The sequence below is a fragment of the Canis lupus genome, chromosome 26 (assembly GCF_048164855.1).
Source record: "Canis lupus baileyi chromosome 26, mCanLup2.hap1, whole genome shotgun sequence".
NCBI lineage: Eukaryota > Metazoa > Chordata > Mammalia > Carnivora > Canidae > Canis > Canis lupus.
In genome coordinates, this window is record NC_132863.1 from 31,398,576 (window position 1) to 31,421,219 (window position 22,644).

The 22,644-nt window shown below is 60.0% G+C and overlaps 2 protein-coding genes across 10 annotated transcripts; one reads left to right on the forward strand and one right to left on the reverse strand.

Annotated features, from left to right (window-relative positions):
* Nucleotides 1-57: 57 nt before the first annotated feature.
* Nucleotides 58-16,888, forward strand: LPIN3 (lipin 3). 7 transcript variants are annotated; one of them, XM_072801037.1, is made up of 21 exons: nt 58-216; nt 3,786-3,936; nt 4,036-4,325; nt 5,588-5,683; nt 6,672-6,937; nt 7,129-7,221; nt 7,573-7,693; nt 7,852-8,173; nt 8,979-9,078; nt 9,217-9,377; nt 9,798-9,891; nt 9,990-10,059; nt 11,590-11,682; nt 11,759-11,802; nt 12,528-12,666; nt 13,652-13,800; nt 13,980-14,066; nt 14,545-14,697; nt 14,890-15,004; nt 15,097-15,200; nt 15,376-16,888. In XM_072801037.1, exons 3-21 carry the CDS (start codon nt 4,044-4,046, stop codon nt 15,518-15,520), a joined length of 2,634 nt encoding a protein of 877 aa, XP_072657138.1. In that variant the 5' UTR covers nt 58-216; nt 3,786-3,936; nt 4,036-4,043; the 3' UTR covers nt 15,521-16,888. The 7 variants fall into 7 exon arrangements, 6 of the variants coding, with proteins under 6 accessions (XP_072657138.1, XP_072657139.1, XP_072657140.1 ...); XM_072801038.1 differs by having other exon boundaries at nt 6,672-6,922; XM_072801039.1 differs by having other exon boundaries at nt 4,036-4,235.
* EMILIN3 (elastin microfibril interfacer 3) lies at nt 16,290-22,428 on the reverse strand. Of its 3 annotated transcripts, none has more exons than XM_072801044.1 (4): nt 22,265-22,428; nt 20,887-21,009; nt 19,544-19,767; nt 16,290-19,267 (listed from the first exon to the last, which is right to left on the reverse strand). In XM_072801044.1, exons 1-4 carry the CDS (start codon nt 22,426-22,428, stop codon nt 17,469-17,471), a joined length of 2,310 nt encoding a protein of 769 aa, XP_072657145.1. In that variant the 3' UTR covers nt 16,290-17,468. The 3 variants fall into 3 exon arrangements, with proteins under 3 accessions (XP_072657145.1, XP_072657146.1, XP_072657144.1); XM_072801045.1 differs by lacking the exon at nt 22,265-22,428 and adding an exon at nt 21,660-21,953; XM_072801043.1 differs by lacking the exons at nt 20,887-21,009; nt 22,265-22,428 and having other exon boundaries at nt 19,544-20,880.
* Between the last annotated feature and the right edge of the window lie 216 nt (nt 22,429-22,644).

The window sequence follows — 22,644 nt, forward strand, 5'->3', positions numbered from 1 at the left end:
GGGGAGGAGGCGGGGTCTCCCCGGGGGGTGGAGCCCGGGCGGATTGGGGCCTGCAGACACCCGCCTCGGCTCGTGGGAGGGGCGGAGCCGGGGCCTCACCCGCCCCTAGAGGAGACGGAAGCTGCCCCTGAGCGCGGGGCCGGGGACGCTTGGCGCCGATCCCGTGCACTCAGGCGGCGGCTCCGGGACCCGGAGGTCCAGTGGGCAGCTCCCCAGGTAGGGTTAGCCCCGGCCTGGGAGGAGGCACCCCTCCCGCCGCCCGCCCCGCCCGTCTGTCCTGCCATCTGACCCACGCTTCTTCCTGTCCGCGGGCCTGAGCCCATCCCTGCGCATCCGAAGGCAGCTGGGGGGGGGGGGGGGGGCGGGCTCCCTTTACCCTTCTCCCTGGCCCAGCCGCTGCGGGACCACGGACATCCAAAATATGGGATCAGGAGAGGAGATGCCAAAACCTCTCCGGGGAGGCTGGCCCAGCTTCACCCCAGCCAGGCTTTGTGACCTTGGGGAGGTCACCCACCCTTTCTGGTACTGAGTATCCTGTGTTGCAAAATAGGGTCTGACCCTTGCCCGCCCTGCAGAGAAGGGGTGAGTCAGACATAGTCGCTGTGAAGACTGTTGGGGAGCCAGGGTGGAGCTTTCCCCTTCCAGGGCTGTAGGAATGGTTGTCTTCCTGCTTCTGGTCGCAGGTGATGAGCTATACCTTCACCCTTCCCCGAATCTGGGAGCCCAGAGAGGCTGAGAGCTCAGGCCCTGGGCAACTTGTTCTAGCTGCCCTGTGGTGGAGCTGTGTGCTGGCCTAGGAGGCCTATGGGTGTTCCCAAAGTGGGCTCTGAGGCTTGGGCACCCTGTGAGTCCTCCCCAGAGTCCACGTGCTCACTTTGCCAACAGTGGGCCACCATCGTGCAGGGCCTCAAATGATACTTAAAGAAACCTAACCTCTCAACAGTGGGCAGGGGGAGTGCATTGCAGCCTGACCTGTGGTGCCCTCAGGACCAGCCTGGGTGACTGGGGCTGTCACAATGCCAAAAAAAGATGCTGCTGTTCATAGGTGACACATATGGACATTTATTCTGTGCCACTGCTTTGCATTAATTATCTCATTAATTACTCACGTGTCCCCTATCCCCATTTCAGAGGCTGAAACCAAAGCTCAGAGAGGTGAAGTGACTTGCCCAAGGTCATAGCATAAGTTTCAGGGAGGGAATTAGAACCCAGACAGTCTGGTATCTTAGCCACAGTGTCCTGTTGCCATCCAGGATCTGGGCATCTGGTAGTAACACCTTGACCTAGGACAGCATGAAGAGCAGGAAATTCAGACGACTTGGGAGGGAGGGATCCCACGGGGCCTGAGAGGAATTCAGCTGGTCTGGGTCCCTGGGGGAGAGATGAAGTGTTTGATTTTAAACATGTTAGTTTGGAGGGAAGGTTGGTATAAGGGAGCCAAATAGAGCTCCTTTCTGGAGAAGACCGAAGAAGCAGAGCTGGGTCCTGGGGGAGAGCAGATGCCTTCAGAGATGGGTGCAGATAGAAGAGGGGAGCCCAGGACTTAGCTCACAGGAATCTCCCCAAATACTGAACAGGCCGATGTGCAGGCCATCCCATGTCGGAGGAGCAGGAGGAGGAAGGAATTCTAGGCTGAGGAGGGTTTGAGAAATTGGGGCCTTGTTTCATAAAGGAGAAACTGAGGCTAGCACATGACTTGCCTGAGGATGCCCCACGAGTGGATCAGAGTAGGACCCGGTGCCCCCCAGAGATGGTGTCATCTCTGCCATTCAGCCCTACTACCTCAGTGGCTCTGTACCAGGAGCAATTTTGTTCCCCAGGGGACATCTGACAATGTTTGGAGACAATTTGGTTGTCACAACTGGAGGAAGTGTAATACTGGTATCAGTGGGTGGAGACCAGGAATGCAGTCCCCCCAAAGCAAAAGATTATCCAGCCCCAAACGGCAATGATGCTGAAGCTGAGAAACTCTGTACTAGGTCAAGCCAAGCCTGTCACTACCCACCCCCCGAACCCAGTTCTTTGGCCCTCAGCAGGGCAGATAGCTCAGATCTGAGCCTCCACTTGGGCAGACCTTTGCCCCTACTCCTGGTCTGTCCCTCTCATGCTTGCTCCTTTATTCCTGGAAACTTCTGGAGTCCTCTCTGCTTTTCCTGGGCACAGTGATCTAGAGCCCTGCCCATCATGTGTCCCCGTCTATCTTCCTAGACCTTTATTCACAGAATTGGGTGTGGTAGGGAGGGACCAAAGTGGAAATTTTTAACCTAGCACATAGCTGGTGCTTTGCAGGTAAAAATATTTATTGAATTTGAGTGATAGTTTCAGGGTCCAATAAGCTTCATTGTATCCCAAGTTTTCATTTTAGCAGTTCTAATTGTTTGTGAAGCTCTGCATTTCAAACAAGCCCCCAGGTGATGCCGACACTGCTGGGCCACAGGCCACGTTTTGAAGGCACTGCAGGGTTGTGCAGAGGTGGGCTGGAGTGGCTGCTCTCCCTACAGACAACTGTGGTGTGGTTTGGGAACTATGGAGTAAAAGGAACCATGATATGGGGTCAGGAAACCAGGATACAAGTCATCACTCTCCCCTCCTCCCCATCCATCTATAGCCTGTGGATAAGTCACTTAACTTCTTTGAGGAGTAGTCTTGCATGGCAGGTGGTCCTCCAGGGGTTCTGATGCAGGGTCTGAGAGATGGGAGTGCCCTGTGGAGGTGGAATGGCCTGGATCCTGGCAGCCAGATGGGCAGTAGGCCATTGGCCTGGCCAGCAGGGAAGGGGCAAAGAGCTGACACCGGTGGGGCGGGCAGCGTGCCAGCGTGGAAGCAGCTCTCATTATGGCCCTGGCTCTTCTCCACGGCTGCTACAGCCTTCTGCTTCTGGCTTACCCAGCTCTGCCTAGTGTGGGAAAGCTGGAGAGACCGGTCTGGCTGGGGGAAGGAGGGGCAGCTTTGATGGGGTTAGGGGCCAGCCCAAGGCCTGAATGTGGGTCTCAGGGCCTGGCCAGCTGAGTCAAGGTCTCAGAAGTCGGGGTCAGGCCTGAGAACTATGGCCTAGAGACTCTGGAGTCAGTGGAGACACTGTGGACCATGGATTGAATTCCCGCCTGTTCCAGGAAACTGGAAGGAGTTTGGTATTTGGGGCCATAAACTGGGAGGTCACTCTACCCCCAGCTATAGGAGATGCCCTCCCTCAAACATCTGACCCCAGGAATAGAGCTCGGCAGAGCCTTAGGTACCTGGGATACATCACCCCTGGTTCTCCACAGATCAGCCATGATGGCACAGCAGGCCCCTTCCGACTCCTAAGACCAGGAAGCAGCAAGCCAGATGAACCCATTTCCCAGATGGAAGAACTGAGACTCTCTCCTCCCTACTTTCTGGGAAGAGATCAGCCTTTAGGGCTGTCACCCATTACCCAACAGAGCCCTGGGCCTAATATATCATGTGGCTGCCCCTCATCGCATCAGGGAAGGGTGCTGACCTCCTCCTGTTCCCATGGTTGGGCCAACCCAGTGGTTCACACTGATGGGTCTGCAGCTACACAGGCCAGGGTTTGGATCCTGGCTCCTCTCCTTAGGAGTTGTGGTCCCGGGCAAATCATTCCGTCTCAGCCTCAGCTGGCTTGTCTGTAAACAGTAATAATGACACCTGCCTGGCCAGCCTCGCCGGTTGTTGTGAAGATGCAATGAGCCCTGCCACTGAACACCATGGTCATTATCATTACTCATGGCATTGAGAGACGCGGGGCGCCCCAGATCACCTTACCTGGTGCTCTCATTCGACAGATGTGGAGATCGGCACCTGCAGAAGGACGGCAGCTGCCCGGGGCCCCACAGTAGGCCGGCGGGCGAGCAGGGGCTAGAACCCACACCTGCGGCGCATCTCCCATCCCGTAGCCGCTGCCCGTCTGCAAAGGCGCTCCCAGGGCCACACGCTGTAAGCCTGGGGACCTGGGGGTGGGCCGTCAGGCTGCGGAGCCCCCCCACTGAGGGAGCTGGGCCCGGCCTTCGTCCCAGCACCCCCTCCCTTTGGCAGCACCAGCCATGAACTACGTGGGGCAGCTGGCAGAGACGGTGTTTGGGACCATGAAGGACCTATACCGAGGCCTGAACCCGGCCACCCTGAGCGGTGGCATCGATGTGCTGGTGGTGCAGCAGGCGGACGGCTCCTTCCGCTGCTCGCCCTTCCACGTGCGCTTCGGCAAGCTGGGCGTCCTGCGGTCTCGGGAGAAGGTGGTGAGTGCTGCCCAGCCAGGCCCGCTGCGGTGGGCTCTTAAAGCCCAGGCAGTCACTGCGGTCCCTGGAGGGGACCAAGACCTCCCTCAGGTGGGGATCTGTCCTCTGGACAAGCTTCCATTCTTGTGCACGCTCTTGGCAAGTTTTGGGTTGGTGTGGGGGTTTTGGTCCTAGAGGGCTCCCATTCCCCCTGGGAGGGGCACAGTGGGGCCGTCCCTGGTCCCGGGGCGTCCAGCCTGGCTCCAGATTACTGAGACCTTACCTGTTTGTCCTTGGTTAGTCTCTTTACCTGTGCAAGTGGACACACTCTCATCTACCTGGTGCTGGAGGGGTAATCTGGGAGAATGTGATAGGAGCTGATAACACCGTCACAGGACCAGGGATGTGGGTGGCCCCCAAAAGGTTAGTTTCTCTCCCTTCGAAAAGCTGCGCTGTCTTCTCTGGGCCCAGGTGAACACGACAGCTTTTTGTTAGCACTGAGGTCTGAAATATGAAAAGAGGTTCGGTGGGTCCAAATCCCTTTCACATTGAGGCCACTGGGAACTTGCTAGAATCCTAACAGGGAAGTGTAAGCTTGTAGGGGACCGTATAGCTAGGTGGTGAAGAGCTGGGGCTGTGGACTCGGACTTTTTGGCTCACAGCCACACTTGGCCGCCTCCCAGTATATTACTTAACACCCCCAGGGTCTCAGTTTCCTCGTCTATAAAGTGGGGGTAGTGGTAGGAGCCACCACACAGTGTTGCTGGAAGTTAAATGGGAGAGTCCAAATAAAACTCTCCATTCAGTGCCTAGGAAATGGTCATTCGTACCCTTGTTTATGTAGTCAGCAGGCACTCTGGGGGTAGGGGACACAGCTGTGACAGGATGGGTCATGTCTTGTTCTGATGGGGTGTGGCACAGAGAAGAACAGAAACTAAGGCAGACACAAGAATACTGAGACAGTGGCACATGCAAGAAAGCCCAGAGCGGCTGCCTGGGTGGCTCAGTCGGTTAACTGCCTGCCTTCAGCTCAGATCATGATCCCAGGGTCCTGGGATCGAGTCCTGCATCAGGCTCCCTGCTCAGCAAGGAGCCTGCTTCTCCCTCTCCCTCTGCCCCTTCCTCCTGTTCATGCTCTCTCTTTCAAATAAAGAAATAAAATCTTTTTAAAAAGCCCAGAGAATGGGGAGGTGGATGTGTGTGTACAGAACTCAGTGAAGGCTCTCTGCAAAGGGAAATCTGAGCAGAGCCCCTGAGGGTGGGGAGCAGCCGGGCACACCAGGGGCTGGGGGTGGGGGGCAGGGAAGCCAGCAGACTAGACTGTGAGGTGAGAGGCAACGGCGGGGACTCTGTGCCCCCTCAACCCATTGCAGGTAGACATGGAGATCAATGGGGAGCCTGTGGACTTGCACATGAAGCTGGGGGACAGCGGGGAGGCCTTCTTCGTCCAGGAGCTGGAGAGTGATGATGTAAGTGCCTTGGGGCATCTGCTCCCCCCTGCCATCCCCTGGGTAGGACCTTGGGCCCTGTCACCCACCCACCCACCCTTGGGAGCACCCTGGCAGCAAGTCTGAAGTGGGGGGATGGGCTAGGGCTGGCACTCCCAACACGCTGTTGGAGCCTGGGTAGAATTGGGAGGAGGGCACCAAAAGCCGATGAGGGAAGGTTTCTCAGAAGAAGACACTGGAGCTGGGCCCCTGGGTGGCCTGAAAAGGAGGAGAGTGCTGCTGAATGGCTGGGGGGTCAGGGAGGGGGGAGGCTGGAAAGCATGAGGTGGATTGTTCTGGATCTGGTGCTGGCTCAGTGCAGTTAGAACACGGAAGGGTGAGGGTCAGGGATGAGGAGAAGGGTGTTTCCTAATGGAGGCAAAACCCAACACAAGGCAGCAGAGGTGTTTAAACACTTTGAGTTTCACAGACTTTAAGTGGGCCCCTATTGTATGCAAGACACTGTGCAGTGGACTCAGATGAGGGAAGGGTCACCCCCGCCTCCAGGTGAGCCTGGGAGACAGACATATACACAGCAGATGATGAAATTATATGGTCATGGCAGTGAAGGGGGTTGGAACTGGGGCTGGGGATAGTTAGGGCAAGCTTCCTGGAGGAGGTGATGTCTGGCTGAGTGGTAAAGGGAAAGCAGGTGTGGGCAGAGGAGATGAGTAGCCAAGGCCCAGGGTTCGGCTTGGACAGTGTGGTTCGTGTAGCACCTCGGGCAGCTGTGACCTGCCCGGGGTACATGCAGCCCTAGGACTGGGGCTGCTTCATCTCTGTGAGGGAACGAGGATGCCAGTGGCAGCTGCAAGGCCATGCTGCTGCTGTCCCTGGCCAGCCTCTGTGCCTGTATCCTGGGCCCCCAAAGGAGCTCACACCTGGGCTCTGGGACCCCTGCAGGGCTCAGAACGATTGGGTGGTGATGGTGCCCCCCACCCAGGCTATAAGCCCCTGGTGTCTTCCACAGGAACACGTGCCTCCCCGTCTCTGCACATCACCCATCCCTTGTGGGGCCCTGTCTGGGTTCCCCTCAGACTCCCAGCGGAGCACAGCCAGTGAGCCTGAGGCTCTCCCTGAGGAGGTGCCCTCCACGGGGCGGAAGAAGAAGCTTCGCAGGAGGAAACCTAGGCGGAAGGAGGACACGGTGGCAGCCAATTCTAGTTCCGAGGAGCTGGAGACGGGCGCTGAGAGTGAGCTGTCCCTGCTGGAAAAGCCAAGGCCAGAACCCCCAGGGTGTGTGCCCACCAGGCAGGGGGCCAAGGTTGTGGGGATGCCAACCAGGGCCCAAGCACCACTTCTGCTGATGCTGTGTGACCCTGGGCAAGGTCCTTGATTTCTCTGGGCTTTACCTCCCCAAGCCCCTGACCGCCCCGTGCCCTGCCTGGGGTGCCCTGACTTATCGGTGACCGTCTATTTCCCTGCAGCCCCCCCAGCAGCGTCCAGTCAGAAGGGGAGTCCTCACCGCAAGCCAAAGACATCTACCCCTACTCTGATGGCGAGTGGGGTCCCCAGGCCAGGTGAGAATCTAGGTGGCCCATAGGCAGGACTCAAGTCCAAGATTTCAGAGAGGTTTCTATTTACGTTTTCCTGATGAATAGTAACATAGAACATGTTTAACATGTTTACCAGCCATTTCTATGTCTCCTTTGCCAAGTGTTTATTCAAGTCTTTGCTCTTTTTTTTTTTTTTAAAACTAGCCTGCCTCATTATTGTTGGTTTGTAGGAGTCCTTCGTATATTTATATTTTCTGGATCCAACACAGGCATAAATATGTATTACAAATATTTTCTTTCCCCCCAGGCTGGGGGCATTGGGCAGTGGTGGGCGATAGGTTGGCTTGAGGGTCTCTAAGTCCTTGCTTCCTGCAGCCTCCTGCCAGGTGGGCTGACATCCCCTAAGAGTGACTCAGAGCTGGAGCTGCGGACCCCCGAGCCCAGCCCTCCGCGAGCTGAGTCCCATATACAGTGGGCCTGGGGGAGGCTGCCGAAGGTAAGTGAGGTGTTTCTGTGTGGGCCTCCCAGCCCTGCCTTTCAGGGCCTCTGTGGTCTTCTGCAGACACCTGAGATGTGGACCCCCAAGGGGTTGTGGGGTGTAGGAGGCAGGACCTGCACTGGCTCACCCCCATCCTCTCACTTGTCTGACTGAAGGTGGCCAAAGCCGAGTGGCCCGAGTCCTCGAAGGTGGCTGATGGCAGTGCCGGGGCAGCCTCTCCTCTTCAGGGGAAGCCCAGCACCCCCTCCGCTTCTGTGTCTGGCGTGGATCCTTCGGGACCCCTTATCCTGCCAGCAGGGACTGCTGCTGGCCTTCCTCCTACTGATGGGGAGCCTCCCGCTCTGTTGGGTTCCCCTCTCCCCATTCCTGAGACCAAAGAAACCAAGACTCCGAGCCGCAGGGAGGCAGGCCTGCCTCTTCCTTCAAAATCATGGAGCTGGGCCAGCCTGGAGGACCCAGTTTCTGCTGGGAGGAAAGGTGAGTGATGGTTGGACCCTCCCAGGGTTTTCCCTGGCCTCATGTTACCCACTGGGTGGACTCTGGCATTTCAAGCATGTTTTGAGCACCTACTGTGTGCCTGGCACCATGCATGTCACCAGGCCTCACGGGCTCGCAGTCGAGCAAGGGAGAGAGATGAAGGCATGCATAAACAGGGAAGAGCACGTCACGGGTGACACAGGACAGAATCACTGGTGGGGACGGAGGCTACTTAAATCATATGGACGGGGAAGGCCTCTCTGAGTGGGGGATGCGCGAGCTGAGATGCGAACGATGATAAAGTCCCAGCCAAGTGAGGATCAAGGGAAGAGAATTCTGGGTAGAAGGAAGAGCATGTGTCAGGGCCATGAAGTGGGAGGAAGGTTGTATGTCTAGGAAGGGAGGCAGCTGGTGTGTCTTGAGCAAGGCGGGGTTGGGGGAGGAAGCCAGCAAGATGAGCAGATGCTGGATCATTCCTGGCGTCGGAGCTGGGGTTTATCCTAAGAGTGTGGGAAGGTACTAGGACTCACTGTCCAAATCAGTAGCTGCTGGCTAAATATGGCTATGGAGAACTTGGTTAAAATTAGTTGAAATTAAATAACCTATAAAATTGCATTTCTCCATCATACCACATTTTCAGCAATATGGCATGTGGCCAGCAGTACTGGACAGACAGGGGACGTGTCTATCATCCCAAAAAGTTCTATCAGACAGCGCTGCTTTAGGGTGTTCACAGACAAGGGGACGCCTACTGCCCATGCTACTAAGCACATGTTGGCACTACAGGTGTCCCCTCTGCCCTCAGGCTCCATGAAGAGAAGCCAGCACCTGGGCCCCAGTGACATCTATCTGGATGACCTGCCCTCTCTGGATTCTGAGAATGCAGCCCTATACTTCCCCCGGAGGTACTTGGGTTCTGGGTGCCAGGGTGTCTTGGAATTAGGGTCCGTGGGGCCAGGGTCTGGCTCCCAAGGGCCTGAGAGGGGTGGGCCCCTCCTCCCAGCCTTGTTATATTCATATCACTGTTGGTCCTCTGCTCCCAGTGACTGTGGACTGGGGCCCAGACGGTGGAGTGCGCCCAACAGCCAGAAGCACCTAGGAGACCCCAACCCAGAACAGGAGCCAGAACCCACTCTGGACACGGTAGACATGATAGAGCTGTCCCTGTGTGGTGGCCTAGCTGACAGCCGGGACATCTCCCTGGGTATGTCTGAGCAAGGCTGGAGCCCTTCCAAGGGTTGGCACTGAGCCGCAGGGATCTGGGGAGGGCAGGAGGCCCCCAGAGTGGGGGGACGGGGAGCAGCAGAGGTGTAAGGCTAGGCTGGGCACCCTTGCTGTTCTCCTCCTTGTGGGGTCCCATGCAGCCAGCAAGGGCAGGGCCTTCCCAACTAAGAAGCAAACACTTAGCGCTCAGCTGTGACTTACCCTCTGAATCCGGGATGGTGAGTGCCTGGGGTGGGCACAACAGGTGCAAAACACACAGGTGGGGAGGAGCCCTGCTGGCTCCCAGACTCAACCTGCAGGAGGCCCCAGTGATAGAATGTGGGGGAGCCGGGTGGGGCTGGGGCAAAAGGTCACGTCAGACGTGTCAGCCTCACTCTGTACTCTCTGCCACTGCGCCCAGAGAAGTTCAACCAGCACATCGTCTCCTACCAAGACCTCGTCCAAAACCCTGGCCTCCTGGAGCACCCAAACCTGGTGGTGAAAATCAATGAGAAGTGAGTACCAAGACTGAGCCGCTGGCAGCCCCGGGGTCACCCTGCCCTCCCCTGCCCCGTGGCTGCTGTAGCCCTGACTCCCTGTTCTGTCTCTCCAGGCATTATAACTGGGCTGTAGCTGCTCCCATGATCCTCTCCCTGCAAGCCTTCCAGAGAAACTTGCCCAAGGTAACGGTCTGGGGCTGACTGGTTATGAGACCCACAGTGACAGAGGCAACCCAGGTCCCCTGAAGCCCCGCCCTCCCCTGGCGTCCTGGTGTCGCTGAATCCTCAGGGTTGGACTTGACTCCCAGGAGCTCAGGGCAAACCAGAGAGGATAATAAGCTTCCGCAGGAGGCTTTTAGATCTGAGAGACAAGGCTTGGGAGACCTTACCCTACCCTGAGCCCTTCTCTGGGCTGGGCTGTGAGGGCCCTTGCTTGCTTTATTGGCCTGCATCTGTTGAGTACCTACTGTGTGCTGAGCACAGGCTGGGGACAGTCATGTCGTCCTAGAAAGACAGTTAATCATAAGACAGCCAGATGAATATAAAATTCAGCCATGAGTATTGGGAGGGAAAGGCTGGGGTGCTTTAAGAAGCAAAAACAGGGGTTTGCTGAGCAAGTGCCCCCTGGGCAGAGATCTGAAGGATGAGCCATCCGTAAGCAGATGAGGGGCAGGGAACAACATGTGCTGATGCTCAGAGCTGGGAAGGAACCCAGCCTCTTCAGTCCCTCCCAGAACTTCCACCCTCCCTAACCTGCATCTTCCCCTCCTACCCCACTGGGAGTGGTACAGGGCCCTAATCTGGCCCATTGTTCCTGGATTAATTAGACTTGCCCAAGAACATCACTAACCAGATGTTGTTGACAGTTGGCGCCTCCCTTCGGTGAGGCTCTGTCCTCTGGCTGGCTCTGGGTCTGAGCTAGGACCAGAGCCTGTGGGAAGGAGGAGGGTTACTCTCTTGCTTGGTTCTCCTCACCTCTCCCAGATGGATCTACCATCTGAGGCCCCTGGGAGACTCCCTCAGCCTGTTTCCAGATCAAGGGGGTATCCTGGCTGACCCACCTCCAGGTCATGTCCTCCCAACTTGGGTTCACCATTCTGTCTGTAGGAAGCTGATACATCTCCTGGGTGGGCCTTGGCCTAGGTTCTTCTGGCCTCTCCCAGGGACTGCCTCACTTGAATCTAATCAGCATCTTCCCAATGTCGTGGTGCCCCCATCAGGCAGTGGTGGTAACACACAGAGAGGGAGGCCATCCATGGGACAGAGTCACTGACCTTTGGGGTTGCCTATGTTGGTCTGGGAGATTGAGGGGAGTACTGGCTATAGACTGTTCTTCCTGTTGTCACTTGGTGGTATCATGCAGAGAGTCCTAGATCCTGAGAAACTCCCAAAGCACTGTCTTCAGCTACCCTAGTAGGAATACTGGCCTACAGGATCTGGAGGCCAGGCCAAGGCTGGACTAGAGCTAGGGGGTCAAGGCTGGGGTAGAGTGGGGATGGGGGAGGGTTGACCAGAATGGCCCTTGGTCTCTGCACTTAGCTCCATGAATCATTGCTTGGAATCCCGGGATGGAGACAAAGATGCTTCCTCAGCCTCCAAATGTTGGCAGCGCCTTGCTCTAACGTCAGCCTCAGACTCCGGGTTCATGGGGACAATGAAAGGTAGGTTTTTGTGGTGCAGGAAACAAATGCCACGGTCTTTATCTGCCCACAGAGCACCGTGGACAAACTGGAAAAGGAGAAGATGCCCCGGAAGGGTGGACGGTGGTGGTTTTCCTGGCGACGCAGGGACTTCCCGGTCCAGGAGGTAAAGGCTCATGGTCAAAGGGCATGGTCAACCCACGCAGGAGGTGGGGCTCACTGGATGTATGTTCTTCCTACAGCGCAGTGCCCAGACGGAGAAAACCACAGCCAGGGAGCAGCAGGGGTGAGCTGGACCTCTTGGCTGGAGCTCTGCAGCTGGAGCCAAGCCTCGGGAAGATCCCTGTGGGGGCAGGATGGCACTAGCACCTCTCCCCCAGCTATAGTTCTTTGTCACTGCCCAGTGACTTCTGCACCCTTCCTTTCTCTTGAGAAATGTCCCCATCTCACAGATGGGGAAAACCAAAGTTCCACAGCTGGGAACTGGTGGAGCGGGAACAGGTGTCCAGACTCCTGGCCCAGACAAGGGACTGCTGTCTTAAGGAGGGGTGGGGCCTCCCCTTTTTGCCAAGGTTAGGCTGACCTTGTCTTATTCACCTCTCAAGAAATCAGTACACCCAAGCTTGGGTGGGTGATGGCCAAGAGCAGGTCAGCTAAAGCCAAAGCAGGTGGGATTGGTAATGAACCCTAAGACGCACTGCTCGGTTTTACAGATAAACATCTCCAGGGCTATCTTGGCCATGCTCTGAGGGCCAGGAACACTGGGTCTTACCAGCTCCAGCTCTGCTGGCTTCTTGCTGGGTGTATACTGCTGGCCTGCATCCTTATGCCTGCTACCCCTCTCCAAATGGGCAGATCTGGGTTGGGGGGGAGGTTCTGATCCCCTGGGTAGTCTCTGGAGGGGCACGGCCAAGCCCTAGGTTCCTTGCGGCCTGGGCTCAGAGCTGAACATCCACTGGGAGTGTAGGGCGTTGGCTGGGGAAAGTGGCCTGAGAGCCAGGCTGCCTGCAGGGAGAAGACTGATGTCCTGAGTAGTGAGGATGATGCCCCAGAGAGCCCTGTGATCCTGGAGGCCCCGTCCCTGCCACCCTCGCCTCCAGCCTACACTCCCACCTACAAGAAGTCTCTGCGCCTCTCCTCCAATCAGATCGTGAGTGTGTGGGGAGGTGCGTTTGGGCAGGGGGGTGGGGCTGAGATCATGGGTTCCCTGGAGCCTTAAGTTTACCAGAGCCCAGAATCCATCCCCTTGGCAGCCTCCCTAATAGCCTCTCCTTGAAAACCTCCAGGGTCAGGGGCTTACTTCTTTAAGTGCCAACCCCTTTCTCTGTTGGATGCTCTTACTGGAAAAGCCTTCTCTGTGTTGTCTAAAGTATCTACTGTGGTGGGTTGCTGGCTCTGGGTCAGCCCTTGGAGACTACGCTGAAGGAATCAAAGGCTGATGACAGCCCCTCAGATTTTGGCAGTCCCTGCCCCCATGTCCTGTCTTGGAGCTTAGTAACTGGCGCTTAAGTGTGGCTCTGTCGGGGAGGTGCCCAGGGGGGCCAGCCTGGTACAGAGCAGCTACCATCTATACTTGTGTGATACCCACTTTGGGGTCAACCAGGGCCCAATAGCCTTGGTCACTGGGAGTGGCTGAGAGCTGCCCTGATTCTTCTCTATGGAACAAGGACAGGACCAGGTCTCTCTTTGGAGGGATATCACAAGTACACTGGCCCCAGGCAGGAGACCACCTGTGAGGATCTCCAGAAGGTCCCTTCTAGGGAGTGGGGTGTCTCCCTGCCAGGAGCAGTGCCAGCCTTAGGGCTGACCTGAGAAACCTGGGTGGGACTTGTGGGCCAGACTTTGTCTGTGAGCTTCATCCCAAAGAGGCAGGAAGGGAGGTCAGGGCTCCTGTGTCTGGGCCTATGCAGGCCCCAGCCAGCGCCCTCTCACTCCTTCACTCCCGGAGGCCGCCCTCTACCCGTATGGATGTGTCTGTGTGTGGTTGTCTTGGGTGAATTCAGGCAGGCTCTCTGAGTTGGGAGGAAGAGGGGAATGAGAGGCCTGTGGGGATCAAAGACCACGGTTTGGGGTGGTGGGTGGCAGACACACCAGGCTGTGGCAGGTCACAGCTTCCCCCCTTTGCCTGGCCCCAGCGGCGCCTGAACCTGCAAGAAGGTGCCAATGATGTGGTCTTCAGTGTGACCACCCAGTACCAGGGCACCTGCCGCTGCAGGGCCACCATCTATCTGTGGAAATGGGACGACAAGGTGGTCATCTCGGACATCGACGGGACCATTACCAAGTGAGGCCTGGTTGGCCAGGGGAGAGAGGGCGGGCCTGGGACTGGCCTCCTCTGTGCTGGGGGAAGGGGGACATCAAGAAAGGCCCTCCACCCCAGTGTGCCATCCTGGGGGCTGGGGGTCGTGGAACATGAGGGCTACGTGGGGCTGCCTCGGAGTGACCCCTCTTCTGTGGCTCTAGGTCAGACGCTCTGGGCCACATTTTGCCGCAGCTGGGGAAAGACTGGACACACCAGGGCATCACCAGTCTCTACCACAAAATCCACCTGTGAGTGCCTGGGCTGGGGCAGGGCCCCAGGGAGGGAACAACAGGATGTCTTCTTAGGCCACCGTGGCCTTTGCCCCAGGAAGCCGGGCTTGGGGACCCACAAGGGAATAAACCCCAGGCACCTCCCTGGATGGTCCTCCATTCTCCTGTGAAAGACTTGTCTCCTGTCATCTGGCATTTGAGTCTAACTGCTGGTCTTCATGCTGTAGGGGAGGCCTACAGACTGGCTCAAACCTTTGGCCATCCTGGTCCACCTGGGCCTCGGGATGCTGTCCAAGGCCCTCTTCTCTGGGACAGCAGCTCCTGAGGCCACCTCTCTCAGATGTGCTCGCTAAGTCCCCTCCCTGCAAAGACCTCTGGGTTTGAAGGCCAGAGCCCTGGGGTTGGGCTGAGCTGGTGGAAGCCAAGGGGAGTAGGGCGGGGATGGGGAGTGGCTGGTCTCTGATGGCTCCGTGCCACTCCTCTCCCCCACCCCTAGAAATGGGTACAAGTTCCTGTACTGCTCGGCGCGGGCCATCGGCATGGCAGACCTCACCAAGGGTTACCTGCGCTGGGTGAGCGAGCGGGGCTTTGGCCTCCCCAAGGGCCCCATCCTGCTGTCTCCCAGCAGCCTCTTCTCCGCTCTCCACAGGTAACCACCCCTACAGGGTACAAGCCCAGGGGCCCTTGTGGGGAGTGACAGGCTCACTGCGGCTCAGGCCTGGCCAACATCAGGCCTTGCTGGGGTGTCAGTTGAGTCTGACCCCGAGTCACCTGACCCTACCATCCTCTGATTGCTGCCCCTCCTTGGTTCCCTTTCCTGCCCATGCCCCGGCTGCTCCAGGGAGGTGATTGAGAAGAAACCAGAGGTGTTCAAAATCGCCTGCCTGAGTGACATCCAGCAGCTGTTCCTGCCCAACAGACAGCCCTTCTATGCTGCCTTCGGAAACAGGCCCAACGTGAGTGTGTCCCCTCCCCACAGGCTGGGCTGCCTCCTCCCTGTCTCCCAGCCCACCTGGATGTCCTGTCTGTCCCTCCCTGTTCTCCATAGGATGTTACTGCCTACCGGCAGGTGGGCCTCCCAGAATCTCGCATCTTCACGGTCAATCCCCGGGGAGAGCTCATTCAGGAACTTGTGAAGAACCACAAATCCACGTGAGGCCAGACCCTGCCATGTGTCCCCGTACCCTCCCAAGTCCTCATGCCTCAGCCTCTCTCTGGGCCTCGATTGCACCCAGGGCTCCCAGGCAGGATGCAGTCTCTGCCTGCTGGGCTGGGGCTGGGGCCTGGTGGCAGCGCAGGCTCACCGCTGACCCTGTTTGGCCCACAGGTACGAACGCCTAGGTGAGGTGGTTGAGCTCGTCTTCCCTCCTGTGGGCCGTGGCCCCAGCACAGACCTGGCCCACCCCGAATACAGCAACTTCTGCTACTGGCGGGAGCCACTGGTTCCTGTGGACCTCGATGCCCTGGCCTGAACCAGCCCCAGCCACCCCCTCCTTGTGGCCCAGAACTGACGGGGTGTCCCAGGGAACGGGAGCCAGTCCCCTGAAGAGGAGGAGGGGGCTGAGAGCTGGTTGGCAGCCACAGATGCCCTTCCTCCTCCCTGTCCTGTCTCCTGCCTTTGCCAGCTGATCTGCAGGAGTGGGGCAGCTGCCCCAGGCCTCAGCGTGGCTCTGGCTTGTAGCAACTAAATGATTGTCACTTGGGCCCTTGCAGGATTCTCCATGCCCTTGACCTGTCTGTCCCTGTCACCCTGTACATTGCCTCGACTCCTGATGAGACAGAGAGGTCTGTGAGGCTTAGAATCTGTACGTACAGGAGAGGGTGGCTAAGCAGCATGGGGGCAGCGTGGACCATACCCTCTGCAGCCAGACCCTTCCCTAACCCTGGCCCCCTCCCGCAGCCCTTGAGCAAGACTTCACTGCTCTCCCCGGTACCCCAGTACCTCATGACACCCCAACCCTGGATGCTCAGACATCAAGGGATGGGGGCATGACTGTGGCTCCCACCTGGCCTAGCCTGTACCTGGCTGCTGCTCCTGTTCCTCTGGGCACCGCCCCTGAGGACACAGCCCCAGACCTTGCCAGGACGGGTGGTAGTGACCTGCCCACTCTCCCTGGACTTTGCTGGTTGATTCAGGGCCCCTGTGGCTGCGGAGTGAGCTCTTGCCCAAGAGGCTGCAGGAAGCTGGGCTGGCAGCCCACTGCAGCCTTCCAGCCTACTGTCCTTGGGGAATAAAATTCCTTTAGACGAGCTAAAAGCTTTAATCCAGGCCAGCCCTCCCCCAACAGCACCACAGTGGAGGGATGAAACCAGAAGGCAGGGCTACAGAGACCTGGAACGTAGCACAGCAGGGCCTGTGCTGCCATGGGTAAACTGAGGCCAGGAGCCTCAGCAGAGCTGGGCATCAGGGTCTCTGGGAACTCTGCAGGCTGGATGAACCCTGAGTGTTCACGTGGCGTCGTACTTGAATATCTCACCACTTAGTGAACTTCCAGGTGGGGCTGGGGTTTTGCTAGGATGTTGGAAACTAGGCCCTCTCTCCCCTGGCCTCCTCTGCAGAGTCTGGCCTCAATTGGGCCATGGTGTCTACAAGGGCTACTCGGGAGAGAGGCCCTGACCTGGGGATGGGGACGGGGGCAGGCAGGATTTTCCCCCAATGGAGAGGAGTCGGGGGTATGGGGACCAGAGGCTATGAAGCATCTTTGGGAAAAAGAAGAGGATAAATTGAGGAGGGTCTCTAAACACATGGTCTGGACCTGTCCTTTGCTCAGGGAATCTACAGCTGCCTAAGCCCTCACTTGAGGGGAGGGTCCAAAGGAATAAAAAGAACTCTCAGCTGAGTCTTTGTGTTTCTGTTCGGTCTGGAAGGACGGGGGTGGGGGGTGGAAATCTCTGGTCCTTGGTTCAGAAACTGTATCCACAAAGCTGCCAGGTGTGAGGACAGTGCCAGTGGGCGCCACCTTCCTGCAGAAACTGAGCCCAGATGGCTAGGGAGAGAGGTCAAAGGGACGAGGGAACCGGAAGCCTCCCCAGGCTGGGGGCTATTGCCCAGGGACAGAGGAAGATGTGGATAGGCCGCCGTGTGGGACTGGACCTGCGGGCCTCTGTAGAGGTGATGACCCTGTATGTCTGCAGAAGAGCAATGCAGACCGGACTGTGAGGTCCCTTAGGTCCGCCCTGGCCTTCAGGCATGGTGTCCTTGCCTTGACCGTGATCCTGAATCGTCCAGTTGGTACGAGTGTTGATTTTCATGGCTGGGATAGTCCTGTGGAGCTGGACCAAGGCTAGTCCTTCCGTGGCCTCTGAAGTGGCATCCATGCCGGCCAGGGAGAGGCTGGGAGGCACTGTTGGGCAAGGCTGGGCTCTGGAGGGACACCCCCAGGGTTGGTGGGATCCAGGGTTAGGTCCTCTGCGACCCGCCTAGTCGGCTTGCCGGGGCCGCACCTGCTCGGCCAGCTGCGCCCGGCAGTCCAGGAGGTCATCCCGGAGGCGGGCGATGTCCTGTGCGTGCTGAGCCAGCGTGCGATTCAGCTGGTCCACGTAGCCCCACAGGCCTTCCCTGGGCCTGAGTGACTCAGTGGGCAAGCGGTCCAGGCCCGCAGCCAGTAGGCCCAGCCTCCCACACGCACCCTCCACTTGAGCCACCCGCTGGTCAAAGTGGCCCACGACGTGCCGCAGTTCCTGGGCCGTGTCCTGGCAGCGGCTCAGCCCGCCGGCCACGTCGGCCATGCCAGCCTTGAGTCGCTCCAGCTCCCCCCTCAGGCTCAGGACCTGCCTGTGGCCAGCCTGCAGCCGAGAGCCTTGGCTGCTGACCTGTTCCTGGATGGCGTGAACCTCGGCCTCCACCTTGCGTTCCCGCTCGTCCAGGGACGAGTTGGCGGCCAAGAAGGCATCAGAGTACTGGCTGACGGAGTCGCTGAGGCCCGTGAGTGACTTGCTCACGGAGTTCAGGTTGACCTTGAGCAGAGTGATCTCGCCTTGAAGCGAGCTGCCCGTCGCTTCAGCCAGCTGCTCCTGGACCTCGGCCACGGTGCCGTTGAGCTGCCGGAGCAGGGCGGCGTGGCCGGCCACCTGGCGCAGGAGGGCCTCACTCCGGCTCTGCCAGGCCTTCACCTCCGCCGCGAGGTTGTCCAGGATGGCTGAGGTGGTGCTGGGGGCGCACGAGGTCTCCAGGGAAACCAGCCGCTGCTCCAACACCGCCAGCTCCGTCTGCACCAGGGGCCGGGCTGGCCTGCCCGGTGGGGGTGGCGCGCCCCCGCCGTGGTGGCTGAGCTCCCCGGCCAGCGCCGCCAGGCGCTCCTCTAGGCTCCGCACCCGCTCTTCCAGCGTGGTCCTGAAGCCCCCCGCCTCCCAGCCACCCTCCTCCATCCCCAGGCAGCAGCCTCGCACCCCGCGCTCCGTCCCATTGAGGGTCTCCAGGCCCTCCAGAAGCCCATCCACACCCCCCTCGAGCATGGCAGCAGAGAGCCGCTCGAGCTCATCCGTGGCGAGGGGGCCATGGCCCCTCCGAGCCTCAGCGACCGCCCGTAGGTTCCTCTCGAGGTTGTCCACGCGGGCACTGATCAAGGCCAGCCGGCTGCAGCAGCTGCTCCCGCCGGCCACGCTCAGACCCTGCAGCCTGGTCCCGAGCTGTGACAGCTCCCGGCGCAGGGCCAGCTCCCGGCCGTCCAGGCTCTGGTGCAGCCGCTGGCTGGCCGCCTGGCCCTCCTCGCACTGCTGCCGCACCTCCTGCACCCGCAGGTCGCACGTGCTCTGGACGCCCTGCAGTCTCTGCTCGAAGCCATCCAGCAGGCTCCCCCAGAGGCGCTGCAGCCGCCGGTCCACGTACTCGTCCAGCAGCGCCAGGGAAGTGAGCGGAGACGGAGGGGCCTCCCGCAGCCGCTGGAGGTGAGCCTCGTGGCCGAGGGCCAGCCCGTGCACCTCGTCCAGCAGCTGCACCTTGGTCCGGAGCGTGTTGCTCACCTCTGTCACCTTGCTCAAGATCTCGTCGAGGGGGGGTGGGAGCGGCCCTCCAGCTCTGTCTCTGGGCCTCACAAACCCCTCGGAGATGACCCCGAAGCCCACGGGGGCGACTGGGGCCCTGGGACCTCCAGTCATCTTGTTGGGGTCCTCGTGGCTGGCCACCAGGCCACTGAGGGTACCATATGCTTGTGCCAGGCGCTGGACATCACCTTCTAGGCGTTCCAGCCGCTCACCAAACAGCCCTGGGCCTTTCCTTCCTGGGAAAGAGGAGGAGAGAACCCCAGGGGCATCACTGGCCTGCCTCCCTCAGCCTGTCCCGTTGCCAGGCCACTGGAGAGTTTCTGTTCTAAGCTGACCTTCCCACTGAGCATAGCTCTCTCAGCTTTGGGAAGGCCTCTGGGAGCTCTGCGCCAAGCCCAGCATGAGATGCGCCCTTCCCAGCCCTGCTGGAGCTCAGCCCGCCTTGGTCAGCCCCCTCCCCACTACCCCCAAGAAACCCGACCACCTGGTAGGGTCTCCACGGGCGAACTCACCATAGGGGCTGGGGGCCGCTCTGCTAGAAGAAGGGGCCTGGGGCCCTGGGCCCAGCTGCCCTGAGGGAATCTGGGGCTCAGGCTCTGGCTGGGCTGGGGTGGCCCCGTGGTCCGTCAGGTGCTCGGGGCAGCCTTCTCCAGTGAGGCCAGGGCAGCACCGCCAGGCAAGGTCCGTCACTGTCTTGTAGCCAACCTTGTATCTGGGCCTGAGCACTGTTCGGTACCTGGGCCAGCGAGGGGGAGAGGGCAGGGCCCTGTACCTGAGGGCTGAGGCTCCTGCCTCCTGGCGTAAGAGCTGGATTATCTGCCCCCCTCCACACCGCCGCCAAAGCTTTTCTTTTTTCTGTGCACAAAGTGACAGGGCGGTGGGGAGGAGGCAGGCCTTGCAGAGAGTCAGAGAAAGGGTAAGGAGCAGGAGCAGGAGCAGGTGCAGGTGCAGGTGCAGCTCCACCCCATCCTGTTTGCTTGGAGAGAACACTAGCAGAGCTTTAGCCCCAATGTCTCCAAGCCACTGGACCCCCCTGTAGCTCATACTGCCATCAGAAATTCCACTCTGGCTTTGGTGGTACGTCAAAGAATCTGGACACAGCCTCAGCCCGTGTGTGAGGGGATGCTGCCCCGGGGCCAGGGTGGGCAGCCCTTCTCAGTGAGCTGGGGCCACTCCTGGCTCTCATCGGTCCCCTTCGTTCTCTCCCCTCCTCCCTAACTCAGCTCCGGCCACCCAGGCTGGTGAGGTAGCACCTCAGATTCTGAGCACAGGTGGGAAGGCCAAGGGGTGCAGAGCAGGGCCCACCAGCGCCTCTCCTTCCCCTGCTCAGCCACGTGCTTATTCACCCACTGACACACTGGAGCAAATGTGATTGTTTTCAGACATACATGTGAACCACTCCAAGTGCAGACCTGTGCATCACACCTGTGCAGCATCCTACGTATCCTCTGGCCTGAGCCCCTGCAACCTGGCTGCCATCCCCACACCCCTGGCCTGCCTTCTCCACACCCCTCCCTGGGTCTTCCTGGGGTCCCTCTGGCATCCACCATTGTTAGTCTGACCCTCTTGCCCTCTCTGTTCACGTCTAACGCTCTTTGACTCTGCTGCTTCTTCCTTGCCTTGGTCTGGGTCTCTTCTGGGCACCCTCCCCTGGTCCCCCTGTGGGCCCTAACCTGAGCCTGCCGTTTCACCTCCCTGGCCCCCTCCAATCAGCCTGCATGGAAGCTGAGGGAATAAGCTCTTCGGAGTCCAAGGAGTTACAACCCCGGGTGGCACTGGCTGCAGCCCTGGGAGGAAGGCAGGCCTGGGGCTTGTGCCCAACAGTCCCGGGTGGGTGCGATGGGGATGCACTCACATGATTGTCCCCGGGCACTTCGGCCCCCATCCACACTGTCGGTATTCGGCCTTCACGTAGCTGTCTGCTCCCTCCTGTAGGACACAGGTCACATTCCTGTGCACCACATAGGCACAGAGGGCCCTGCAAGGGGAACGGCATCCTTGGAATATCTGGCCTGAGCCAGGCCCATTGAGGCTCCTATATCTGCCTTCCCCATCTATGGGCCTCCCCAGGGGACAGACACCCAGATCCACATCTCTCTTGTGTCTCTTCTCCTTGTTCCTGGGAGCTAGGACCAGACCTAGGGTCTAGACTCATGGCTGGTTGGTCTGATCCCAGGCTTCCCAGTGGGTTGGTTACTGGGCTAAGCACCATAGTGAGCCAGGAGCAGCCCTTCCTGTGGTCCGACCTCCGCCCTTCTTACCTGGAGAAAGAGGCCCACCCTGGATTCCTCAACAAGGGCCTTGGCACATTCTCACCCTCCTCCAACTCCTTCACTGGCTCTCAGCTCTTTCTTGGCATTTAAGGCTTCTGAGATCCCAACTTTGTGCTTGACTACCTTTGAGACCACACTTCTCATCCCCCCTCCCCTGACTCCCTGGGAAACACATGCCACCTTGCAGCTCCTGGCCCACATCTTTGCTCCGGGTTCTCATTCTCTGATCACTTCTTGTGCGGCCTTCTCCAGGAAGCCTGCTCTGATGGGCCAGGCCCACTGAATGTCAGCTATGGGCTGAGCGTGCTCCTACAGTAGAAGTCAGCCAGCACCCCAGGTGGAGCCCCTAACTCACCTGACTGGGGGCCGTTCCCCAGCCACTTGCTACTGGAAGCCGGAGGCTGAGGCCGGGGCCAGGGCAGGAGCCACGCTCACAGGGTACAAGGGCCTCGGAGGTGGCCGCCTGGCATAAGCCAGCCACACGCGGGCTGCTGTTGGGCTCTGGAGCCGAGCGCGGGCCCAGGACCCGGGCACCCCCACCAGTTCTGTGGCCCAGACGCGCCGGGGCTTCCAAGGCGGGGCTGGGATCAGGCTGCCTGCGCTGGGCTCCATCACCTACCTGGCGGGGCCGGGGCGAGGAGGGGCGGCCGGCGTGTGCCTCGCGCGCCGGCCCTCCCTCCCTCCCTCCACCTGGTCCCCGCGCCGGGCGTCTGCACACAGCGCAGCTGGAAAATGTTACTCCGCTGGAAAGGTTTCCGCGGGCACTGCCAGGTTCCAGCCGCCGCGCCAGGCCCCCTTCCTCGCCAGCCCCGCGGCCTCCCGGGGCGTGGGGCGCCCGCGCTCGGCCCCGGGCTCCGGTGCTCTCCGCGGGCCCCGCGCGCGGTCGGGGCAGGTGGGAGCGCGGCCCGGGCCCCCGCCCCCGCCCCCGCCCCCCCCCGCCCGGGCGCGGCCCGCGCTTACTTGTGCGGCCCCGGGCGCAGCCGCGGGCGCCATCCGGTCGTGTAGAGGCTGTAGCGGGGGGCGCCCGGCGGCGCGGGCCGCGCGAGCAGCGGGGTGCCCTTGGCCTGCGCCCCCGAGAGCAGCGCGGCGACGGCGCACAGCCACACCGGCAGGCGGCGGCCCATCGCGGCCCGCGGCTGTCCACCTGGCCCCGCGGGGGGTGCCCGGTCCGGCCGCCGCGCGCCCTCCCGCCCGGTCCCGCCGCCGCCCGCGCTCCCCGGAGCTCGCTGGCCCGGCCCGGCCGCCTGGCGCTGCGCGGCCGCTGGTCCCGCCGAGTGCCCGGCGCTGCTCGCGGCTGGGGCCGCCGAGGGAGGCGGGAGGCGGGCTCTGCGCGGATTAGC